The 12,127-nt window shown below is 37.8% G+C and overlaps 1 protein-coding gene and 1 long non-coding RNA gene across 2 annotated transcripts; both read right to left on the bottom strand.

Moving 5' to 3' along the window:
* Positions 1 to 1,630, bottom strand: LOC104094333 (uncharacterized). The gene is made up of 2 exons (XR_685854.4): positions 1,319 to 1,630; positions 1 to 318 (listed from the first exon to the last, which is right to left on the bottom strand). It is a non-coding gene; the product is annotated as an uncharacterized lncRNA (long non-coding RNA).
* A 782-nt stretch (positions 1,631 to 2,412) lies between these two features.
* Positions 2,413 to 9,028, bottom strand: LOC104094334 (uncharacterized). The gene is made up of 4 exons (XM_009600255.4): positions 8,806 to 9,028; positions 8,324 to 8,500; positions 3,673 to 4,947; positions 2,413 to 2,745 (listed from the first exon to the last, which is right to left on the bottom strand). Exons 1-4 carry the CDS (start codon positions 8,818 to 8,820, stop codon positions 2,710 to 2,712), a joined length of 1,503 nt encoding a protein of 500 aa, XP_009598550.1. The 5' UTR covers positions 8,821 to 9,028; the 3' UTR covers positions 2,413 to 2,709.
* Between the last annotated feature and the right edge of the window lie 3,099 nt (positions 9,029 to 12,127).

Genomic DNA, 12,127 nt, shown 5'->3' with positions numbered 1-12,127 from the left:
TCAGTTTAATCCAATTGAGTAATTTCAATTCACGTCATATGAATTTCAAACATTGTTCCAACTCCATTTTAAAAGTCAGCAGCTGCTATAATTAGATAGCTACTTAGAATTACAACTCCACAATTATGTGGCCAGCAACAGTAAATGAATAACAATGACAGAATGTGTAAATCATACTCGTCTTCAAGTTATTTCTAATTTAAAAGGATTCAGAACTTACAGCATGAACTCAGCTAGCAACGTGGGGTATAAAGTATAGGACGTCTAAAACCATCATTCCTGCTGCTGCGGGACTTTAGATCCTTCCTTCTCAATCCTCTACAGGAAGAAAATGCTCACATATCAAATAGCTGATTAGTAGAGCTAAAAGTTCAATAAACGACTTGCAACCATGGAAAAAGTGTTTGATAGTCAGATGTCAATATAAGCATATAATTATCTAGGAAAAGAGATTTAACATCAACATTGAATACGAAAGGCAAATATTAAAAGAGTTCACAAGCAGAACGCAAAACAAAAGCAAAGAGCACAAATTTGGGAACTGAGACAGTAACACAGATTCAACTGTGAAGCAACCATACTTATACTATGAATGAAAGGAAATGATATCAGACATCAACGATTTGTCTAAAAAAAAATTTCCCTCCAAATCTAGAACTTCTATTCATCGTTCAATTTTTAAACACAAATTTGGGAATTGATCAGAATTTAGTACTAGTACATATGAAAAGAGCGGAACAAGCAACTATCCAACTATACCAGAACAAAACGATTCCGGGATAGAACTAAGACATGTTTAGGCTAAAGGGGGTGCAATAAGTAGTTCATGCTTGAAAACACAGACTGCAGTGTCACCTAAACCCAACATACTATTGAAGCAGAAGTGGCACCCCATTTGCAACCTAGAGATACTGTGTGTGTGCTTTCAGTAAATGATAGTTTAGGATCAGAACTATCCTTAAATCCCTCAAAAAGACGACTGGGATATGAAAAACTATAAACTTGAATCTTATATGAGCTGCAGAATATATTGACCCAGCAGTTCAATCATAATACTACTACATCTCCCATCATAAGACAAATGGAAGAGCAATAAGTAAGTAGATATTTCTGTCATATAACCAAACAAGAGAAAGTAAAGCCTGCTGAATGTGAAGTTGTAACATCAGTGTAGTTAGTAATGTTTGAACTTAATTTCAAAGGGGTAAAAAAACAAAGAGAATAAAAGAAAGGAAAAACAATTGAAATCAAAGAGGTCTAGGGTTTATGAAACAAAAAGAAAAAAAAAAGACAGAAGTATGGGAATGAAAGTGATTACCGATTGGCGATTATGCCAAGAGAGACCACGATAGACGTTGAGGGAGAAAGAAGCAGCAAAGAAAATGGTGGCAACGCCCAGCCCTGCCGAGAACGCCTTAAATGCCCAATCCCCTGCTTTTCCCACCACCCCCATCACAAACTTCTCGCAATGGGCAAGAAATCCCCCAATTCCTTGACGAGCTAAAACTAGAACTGAACGAGAATTTAAAATAATAAAAAAAAGTTTTTGGTTTATACTTGATCGAATCGGTCGGGCCACACGTTTCAAGAAGTGCCGTCGTTTTGGTCAACTAGTATAAGGTCAAAATCCGCGAGGACTAGGAGGATGTTTGAACTTTGAACCCAAGTACAAATATGTTACTTACTTATGTTGGTCCACAAAATATATTTATTTATAGTCAAACTTCTATATAACAGTATCGTTTGTTACGAATATTTTTGAATGTTATAGCGAAGTGCTGTTATATAGAACATATATTATAATATAATATAAAAATTGATTCCTAAAAAGCTTGATTTTAATAATAAAGTGTTGTTACATATGAATGTTGTTATAGAAAATCTTACTGTACTTTATTGATTGACGTGAATAGGCTATCTTCAATGTAATAAGGTTATGAAAAAGTGATTGTCGTTTGATGCATATTTTAGTCCAAAAGAATCCCTTTTTTAAGAGGTAAGGTTTGCAGCGTTTGTTGAGTTGTGATGTGTAATTTTAGAATTTTTTTTTGGTGCTTCATGTCACTTAGGAAAAAGAGAAAATCTTGTACTGCATCAGTATCTTAATTGTGAAAGCAAGAAAAATGTTAGTATCAAATTACTATCATTCCTTATTAAACCGTCCATAAGTAGGTGTTCATTTTCAGGGTTTATCTCACAATATGCTTTACCTTATTTGCCTTTCATTCTTTGTTTTAGCTTTTAAATGGGTTGGTATATGGAATCACTTGTACGAGAAATAATGCGTCATGTTTATTCAAATGACTAACAGACAGATACCAACGGATTGACCAATTTTTCACAAATTTCAAGCAATTCAATAATGACCCAGAAACACAGAAATCAGCAGCTATTTGGTATGACGGAGCTTACTAGTCATCAAAGTAACCACTATATATAGGAACCAAATGATGTATCTGAATATTGAGATTCAATATAAAAAATAATTAAACAGTAACGCTGAACAATGTCTAAGTTTGAAAATTATATAGTAACTTAGTTCGACAGCATCCGAACAATACAATGTTGTTAGATGCCATGCCTTAAAATTAACAACTCTTACTCCTTATCCGTCAAATTCTTCATGAATGATCTGCAAAAGGTAGAGCTCATGAATTTGTGCCAGATGCCATTAGTCATGTTTCACCACAGAAGACGTGAACTCTTTATTCACTGCCACCACTTCTTCTCTGACAAAGAAATTAGCTGCCAAAAACAAATAGAGAAGATGAGCAACCAGGAGCGAGTAACCATCGGCGTTTATCAAGCTTTGCAGCACATAAATGTATAGTGAAAATGAGAAGAACATCAAGACGACCTGCTAGCGCTACTTAAATATACTACACCCTCAACATTCAAACCAGCTAAAACTTGCTACTTGTAGCAAACATTTGATTTCATACCTTCATAATCTCTAAAAAGTTCCTTGGAAGTTCTATCCTGGTGGAAATATTTTATTCCATAATGAGAAACTTCATGTGCATAAAATCACTCATTGAGTATGCATAATTCTTTAGTCTTCTAAGAATTTAAGGGTTTACTAGCCACACAATAATAGCTGGAGGAGGAACTCGTGACAAACTGAATAACTGGTAATGCCCTGAAACACAACTTTCTGACCATAGTTGAAACCTAACTGGTTATCACAAACATTTGGTTCACCAACTTTGGGTCTCTTGATGTGCACCAACACTCTTCAGGAACAACTTTTTGAAATAAGATAAAAACCATGTAATTGAATGACTACGCTAGTTTCTCCCAAAGAATAAAGAGCAAGGTAGAAGTGATGAGGGGGGTCAAACCTTGCCGTTCCTTAAAAAGGAGTTTTCAGAAAATGAAAATCTTTGAAAACTCGAGAGTTAGAAGTTACACATCAGAGATGTTGGCAATTTAGCAAGATACTAGAACAATACGGCCAAATGCGATACCTATTATTATATCAGCTGCTAATCTTTTTAAAGATGTCCTGAATTCTTTTTCATCCAATAGAAAAACACCAAGCATATTCATACAAACAGCAATATGCATGTCATATTCATACAAACCGCAAGTATATATATAAACATCTATGCATGCATAAACATCGACATGCATAAAAAACATCTATGAGGACAAAATAAGCGAATAACCAACCTGCCGTGCAACCTGTGCCACTCGGCGACTGTCTCGTGATGATTCTGTCACAGAACTTGACATATTTGGCTCCAGATCATTTTGTTTCTCTCCATTTATTTCCTTTGAAGAGATCTTCTCGATTGGAGCATTCTCTTCTAATACACTCAACGATTCTCTCTTCCTCTTTCTTTGAAAGGTGTATTTGATGACTCTATCATTCACAGTTTGGCTAGGAACCTCATCATTTGCATCAGATGTCTTTGACTCTGAGTTAAATAACTGACGGCTAATGTTTTCAAGATCGGTTCTGTAAACAGGAACTTCTAAACTCTCTAAATATCTACTTCCTTGTCTTGGAGGATCTATCTTTGCCATCACTAACTCATCCCTGACTGTTGCATTTAGAACGCCAGAAGTTTCAGCAGACTGTAGTTCAGTTCCATCCATTTCAGTCAATCCCAGCTTCATGTCTGGTTCAGCCTTTTCTATTGACAAGCTCTGTCCCACCTGAGAAGGATCTTCATCAGGAGGACAATCTCCGGCAGTACTGGAGTGAGCTCTCAAGCCACCAGTGTTCGACGTTTTATCAACATTCAGGAAATGATCAGAACTGCTTGTTGGTGAAGAATAATCGACTTTCCTATTTCTCACAGCTCTTCTTCTTTTCCGGCGAAAAGATTTCAAAAGGTGCCAGCTGCTAAGCAAGTCATCTGCTTGTTGAAACTCTTCCTCTGGATTAACCGCATCATCAACCTTATGATTAGGTGCTGAACAGATCCTTTCACCTTCATCTATTCCATCACCATTCTCATTTTCTCGTTTGGAAACAGATATATCTCCATCTAAAAGGTTTCCTTCACAAGCACGAATTCTCTGCGTACACCCATTTCGGTACAACTCTGGCACTTTGCTTCTCAAAATGATAGAGGGTAAATCTGGACCTGCAACGTAAGGTTTTCCAATTTGAACCATTTTGCTACATGACTGATTGCCCTGATTGTTCTGCTTCATATTCGGAGCCTTGGTGTCAGAAATTGTCAAAAACTCCTTCTGAGATTCTGGAGGCAACACAACTATGTTTTCCTCAGGTAGTTCTACAGGAGTAGCAGTGTCATCTTTCCCTAAGTTCTGTACTTCCTTCTCTTCGGAGCTGGTCACCCTCTCAAGTTCAGCCTGAACTTCTCTAAGATCTACTCTGAGATCATTGACAATATCTTCTGCTTCCTGAAGTTGAGCTTCAAGTTCTTCAATCTTCCTCTGTTGACTCAAGGACGTCAACTCTGCTTCACTAATCTGTCAAAAATGAAAAAATAAAATAATAAGAAAATAAATTAGAAAACACGTGAAGGACTAGTAAGGAACATGTTTAATCAGGGAGAAAAAGGGAAAATGTAAATCTCACCTACATGTAAGTAAGAATTTAAGTAGTTCCTAAAATTGGATGGAACTAAGCTGGCTGGTTATATAATATTTGATGTGATAACAGGTAGAGTCTCTTTCAACATTTTTTTCTACAAAGAGTATCCAGTCATTGGTCCTATCTCCAAAAATACACGAAAAAACAAAATGTTCCTCTTATTAGTACAAAAGGAGTTTTCTACTACTCCAAGCACTTCCCTGTTCCTTTAAGTACCGCACTATAGTCCACACTTGCTAACTGTGTTGCTCAGTTAACTCATACCTCTAAGAAGAAGGATATGCAACATTTGAGGCAAGCATCATATCAAGATTCTTCTTACCAATGTGTCACTGACACTCCAAAAAATGAATATAATTCAAATTAAGAACTTCATTTCCTCTCACGATTCTGACTCTTCTAATTGAAGTAACATGCACTTGACGGGCACATATGGAATACATTTTCAAATTTTTAAATATTTTGGGAAGTACTAAAATTAACACTAAAGAAAGAAAGAAGAAAGTAATACAGTTATCTCAAACAAAGGGCTTCAGTTGCTTAGACAAAGCAAGTCTAGAAACAATGAGAAATAAGAAATAAAACAAAACAGCTGAAGAAAATCTCTCCCCCCCCCCCCCCCCCAAAAAAAAAATCCCCCAGTTTAAGTTTGGATTGTTAGGTAAATAATTGGAACGACGATCTTAAAAACAACCAAGCACTGAATCAAACAATCCAACAATCTCTCTTGATATTTATCGCATTTCATTTGTAGTATGTTAATCTTGATTAATAATTGATGTTGTAGTATTACATATTGAACTTTGCTATTAATGGCTAATATCCTTTTCAATGGTAAATCGATTTATCAAACTTTGTAAGTTAATTGATGGTTAACCATTTTATACTTGTAACACTCAGAAGGAGGAGCACTCCACCTCTACGTGCATTTGTGAAGTTTGGACTCTTAAGTACTGATGCCTCCAAATGGTTGCTAAAGATGCTTACCTTATATCTGAGCGGCAGTGCTGCTAAACAAATTTACTGGGTTTATAGAAGGAACCAAAAAGATAGAAAACATTTTGTTCAAGATCAACACTGGCTAAAGAGATAAGAGGTCCCAAAAAGATAGAAAAGAAAAACCATATTCTAGATGTCAGAACACATTCAATATTAAATGAAGCTTCCAAGTGTATGAAATTACATAGAATTAATCCAATGTAAAGCCCAAAACATTAACATCAAACAAGTTCTCAAGCATTTAGCCTGCAGGGACTGTTTTATCCCAGGCCCAACTTCATATTCCACAACATTCAGCAAGGAACTATTCCATTTGGCAGGTGCCACACAAAAACTCTAATTTGGACCCAATGTTATACTGTTTTACAACTCCGGAAAACAACAAGAAACTATCAGTTTAAATACAGAGAAGCTTGTATTTTATTAGGAAGAAACCCAAAACTCTGTGTAGCCAACAGTTGACAAATTACCGTTTTGGTAAGTCAACCCTCGAAAAGAAAAAGGGCATGCAGGTAAATAAGTCTGATCCATAGTTGAGAGCGTGGCACTTTGCTTCAGGAGGAAATATTAGTACCATTCGAGCAGATTATTTCACACCCGGCCAAGAAATGTAAAGCTTATGACTTCTACCATAAAAGCTGATTTTCAGGGCCACACAAAGGAATGGGAAGGAGGGTAAGACAGATGTGTGGACATACACTTAATTGTGTTTTGACACAAACTTCAAAATGTATAGCATCTCTACTGAAGTAGGTCTCCAGAATTTTCGAAATCTAAAAGTCCACCCTTCAATTACCTAAATATTTTCAGCATCTGCAGCATACTAAGTTTCAAGAGAAAGATAAGAACAACCAGGTGGACATTAAGTAAAAAGTAAAAACCTTTTGAAACTAACAGGTTTATTTTGAAATGGAATACAATCCATCTGCTATGAAAAATGACATAAAAGCTAGTGTAAGTTATTAGTACGGACATGAGTTTTGTGATAATATTGGACATACTTAAGGGAGTGGAGTATAAGCAGATATTTCAACCACATCGCCTTCGCGAAACCTTTGATGGAGTGAGGATAATTTAAGTGTGAAATCATAACCAATCCAATAATACTAGGGGGGGTAATTGAAGTTTTAATCTTATTGTCCAACTTTCAGTAGTTTTTTAACTTCAATTGCACTTCTCTTCTCCTGCTTTTGCCATCATATCACATCATTTCCAAGTAATTTTTTTGTAGTTTTTGTACTCCACCCATGTATGAACTGAGGTAAATCCCTCTAACTAAGGTAGCAGCTCAAAAAGACAAACAGATATGATTGCATCACATAAATCAATAGGAAGAAAGAAGAAAACCACAATTACTACTTTGGGACCAAGTATAAGAAAAATGAATGCAACTATGTTTTCACATAAGCATAATTGAGAACACCGGAGTTAACAAGAACAACTATGCCGCAATCTCAAACAAGTTAGGGTCGGCTATATGAATCCTCACTGACCCTGTTATCCATTCATCTCAGGCCAACATTAAACATAACGCTGATGTTAACAAAGTATCATAAATATATAAGCTTGTCAGCATTTCATGTGACAAAAAATAATACAAATCTTGAAGAAAAATGTAGAATTGAGGTAGAACGAATTTAGATACAAATAGTAAATATGAACAAGGCACAACATTTATTCTTGTCTGAATCTCCTTAAAAGCAGATTGAACTCACAGGAGAGGAAAACAAGGGTAACAAACAGCATTGTTAGAATCATAAAAAGAAACATTAAGAGTACGCAAGCAACACATTGACCTAATTACAATATTAGGTTACAACACACAACTTGGAAATGTCTTGTCTCCATCAAGGGAGCCTGAAAGTAAGGGAAAGAAGATCAGTTCCAGGAGAGACAATCATATTTTCAGGTACCCAAAATATGATTGCATTTTGATAATTCTTCACGCATTACCAAAACCAGAAATATCTCTTTATTGCATTAAGATTGCCCAGCGCATCAATAAAGCGCTCATCTGTGTTAAGCACAACATCAATCAACTCATTAACAGATTATCTAGTTATCAATGAATAAAGACAGAGAAAAAGATTTAGAAAAAAATTAGATCCCTTGACTGATTTTACTGGAACAATCAATTGCAATCCACCAACCCAGCAAGCCCAAATGAACGCACATTGAAGAGAATAAGAGCCTAGACAACTCATACTCAAAAATATACTAAAAACCCATTTCAAGAAAAAGCGGAATTTTCACCTTAGAATCCATCATTTGTTTGAGACGCAGCAGCATACCAAGCGCCTCCTCTTTTGCCACTTTGAGCTCCTGCTTATACCTAACAGCTTTCTGTTCCGACGACATAATCCTCGCCGCCGCCTCCTTAGCCGTGTTCAGTATTATATCCGCATACGCCCTCTTCAAAGCCGTCAGTCTCTGCGACAAAATAAATCAAAATTTCAAAAAAAAAAAAAAAAAGAAATCCAAGCACACACCAAAAGAGTATCAGAATGAAACTAAAATCACATTTGCAACTAGAAAAGTAAACCGAAAAGATGATCAGTATCGATCCCCATTTTTTGCAAAAGTTGTCAAATAAAAACAAAAATAAAAATTTAAAAACGGTTAAAGAAATCAGGTTAGGTAGTTGAAACGTTCAAGTAGTGGTTGAAGCGGTTGCGCCGCCGTTGAATAAGTTAAGAATCCGACCGGATTATCGGAATGGGGCGGTGGGGGTTTACCTCGTCGGCGTCCATTGCGGTTTTCGTTAAAGCATTCAACTTGAGTTGTGTGTTTTAAGGTTTTCGGACCGAAGTAAAAGAGAAAGATGGGAAGGTGGTTTTTTTCCCTCAGCAGCTGTCTGTTATGAACTGAAAGTTCTGTTGTGTGGTTGGGTGAAAGTACTATTATACCCCTGAGAAACGGATTGAACTATGAGATTGCCACGTCTTATATAACAAAGCAGCGACTAGATGGGGCGATTTTTGTGTTTGGGTTTTGCATTAGTTCAGCAAATATATGTGTGCGCGCCTGAAAGTTGGTCCCCACAACCCAATGGTTATCGATGACGTGGCACTATTCACTTGTTCATTCGTGGCTAGAGACACGGGGTTGAACTTTGGAGGGAAAAATAGAAGAACTCAAGCGGCCCACTTATTTTCTTCTATCAAATATATACTACTTCCTAATACTCATTTTGCAACAATTCGATTTTATAGCAGAATTAAAAATAAAATATATGCTATTTTTGAATGCTTTAATAATTTCCCCCTATTTATAATACGGAATCTTTTTCGGTGACCGATGTCAAACATCTTGAATTATTTTTGGTTATTGTATACGGTCAAAACCGAGTTTGCCCTTCGTGTGACCAATCAAGATTGGAACATGATGGATCGAGGTTCGTCATTATAATATCGAGCTGTGATGTGAAGTTGGAAGGTCGAGCTAGAGAGCAAGAGACCGATCAATACCGAGATCGAGTCCAAATCGAGCTCGAGACCCAGAGACCGATCAATACCGAGATCGAGTCAAAATCGAGCTCGAGACCTAGAAATCGATCGGTACCAAGACTGGCCAAGATAGAGACTGCGCCAAGGAACAAAAAAGCTGTTATAACCGCATTTGGGGAGAGAATTTTAGCAGAAATCACGGCCTGAATCAAGAAAAAGCTTATTCACTTATCTATCATGGGATCCCCACTGTGTATTTTTAATTATATCCAAAGTAGGATTCCCCCACTATATTAAGAGTGGTTAACATCTGTAAAAAGGGCCATTGATTCATTCACACATTCAGATCTATTGAGATTTACATAAAGCAAATATTATCTTTTTTGGGCTTTGATATTGATTCATCTTGTTTTCTTATCAATCACTCTCTATTCAATTTGGGTTTGTATTTATTCTTTTTACGGTTAATATTCGATATATCTTTACTTATTTTTTCAATTTGTACCAAGTTATACCACGTATCCTTAGAACTACGTATAAATTCAATTTTATCCATTTTTCGGATAAACAGTTTGGCGCCCACCGTGGGGCTAAGGATAATAGTGGTTATTTGGTACGAATATCTGTAAAACACACTATTTTACACTTGCTCTTGGAAGTGTCTTTGATTTCAGGTTTAAAATGACGAACTCTCAATTAATGGCCCTACCTATCAACAACGAAGTTGGCCTTCAAGATGAAAATAACAACCTGACGCTCGGGGATGAAAGGCCACTCGTTGACCCCGTTGGAACTCGGGCCATAGATCCAATTGACGTTAATTCGCATGTGGCCATTGAGGCGAACCAACGTTCCGACCCCAAAAACAGCATTCATAGTGGAACTGGTTTTGCAGTTCGAAACACCCAAAATGTTAGAGAAGACGGGATTAGCCTGCGTATGATTTTCGAAATGTTGCAAGCTCAACATGTAGCGATAGCTCAGTTGCAAAGCCAAACTCAGGCACCGAGCCCGGTCCATCCCGAGAAGTCACCCACAAAACGGGGCCAGCTGTAGTAAGATCAGATGAACAAGAATTTGGGACTAATCCCAAAATTATTAGGATGCTCGAGGAACTAACAAAACGAATTGAATCGGGAGAAAAGGGGATTGAAGCAAACGACAAAAAAATATAAACTTATAACTCCAGGGTTGATCAGATCCCGGGGGCACCACCGATATTGAAGGGCTTGGATTTCAAAAAATTCGTACAAAAGCCTTTTCCCCCGAGCGCAGCTCCCAAACCGATCCCTAAAACGTTTTGCATGCCCGAAATTCCTAAATATAATGGAACGACCGACCCCAACGAACATGTCACCTCTTACACACGTGCCATTAAAGGGAACGATCTAGAAGACGACGAGATCGAATCCGTATTATTGAAGAAGTTCGGGGAAACCCTGTCACAGGGGGCAATGATATGGTATCATAATTTACCGCCTAATTCTATCGCTTCTTTTGCTATGCTTGCAGATTCTTTTGTAAAACTACATGTCGAAGTCATAAAGGTCGAGACCAGGAAGTCGGACCTTTTCAAGGTAAGACAAAAAGATAACGAGATGCTAAGAGAGTTCGTATCTCGTTTCCAAATGGAACGAATGGATCTACCACCGGTCACGGACGATTGGGCCATTCAAGCTTTCACCCAAGGACAGAACGAACGAAGCTCGATGGCTTCACGACAGTTGAAGCAGAACTTGATCAAGTACCCGGCTGTTACCTGGGCCGATGTACACAATCGATATCAATCAAAGATTAGAGTCGAAGATGGCTAGTTGGGTTCTGGGTCTGTTATTAAAAGGTACATCGACCGAGAACCAAGGTCGAACAAGGACCGATATCGGCCGTATAAAGGAGATCGTAGGGGTAGCGAACCCGCACGCAACTCCGTACGAGGCGAAAGGAGAATTTATTGAGGCCAAGGGTCTCGAGGGCTGATGAACAAGAATGGGTTCGACAGGTATACCGGACCTAAGGAAGCACCACGGTTATCAGAATATAACTTCAACATTGATGCATTCGCCATCGTGTCGGCCATCGGACGCATCAAAGATACTAAATGACCTCAACCTCTGTAGTTCGATCCAGCCCAGAGAAATCCCAATCAAATGTGCAAGTATCATGGCACCCATGGCCACAGAACTAAAGATTACAGGCAGTTGAGAGAGGAAGTAGCTCGGTTATTCAACAAAGGGCACCTTCGAGAGTTTTTAAGTGACTGGGCCAAAAACCATATCAAAAATAGAGATTTCAATAGACAAAACGAACAAGAAGAACCACAACACATCATCCATATGATCATCGTATGGATCGATGTCTCCTAGGGGTCGGTGCTTAAACACACTAAGATGTCGATTATAAGAGAGAGGCGATCTCGGACTCAGGATTACGTACCTAAAGGAACCTTGTCCTTTAGTGACGATGACGCGGAAGGAATCATGCAGTCCCATAACGATGCACTGGTAATATCTGTACTTATGAATAAAACTCAAGTTAAGCGTGTGTTAATTGATCCAGGTAGTTCGTCCAACATCATTCGATCAAAGGTCGTAGAGCAACTCGGTCTACAGGA

Source organism: Nicotiana tomentosiformis, chromosome 3, assembly GCF_000390325.3.
Source record: "Nicotiana tomentosiformis chromosome 3, ASM39032v3, whole genome shotgun sequence".
Classification (NCBI taxonomy): Eukaryota; Viridiplantae; Streptophyta; class Magnoliopsida; order Solanales; family Solanaceae; genus Nicotiana; species Nicotiana tomentosiformis.
This window is presented reverse-complemented; position numbering and strand designations above follow the sequence as displayed.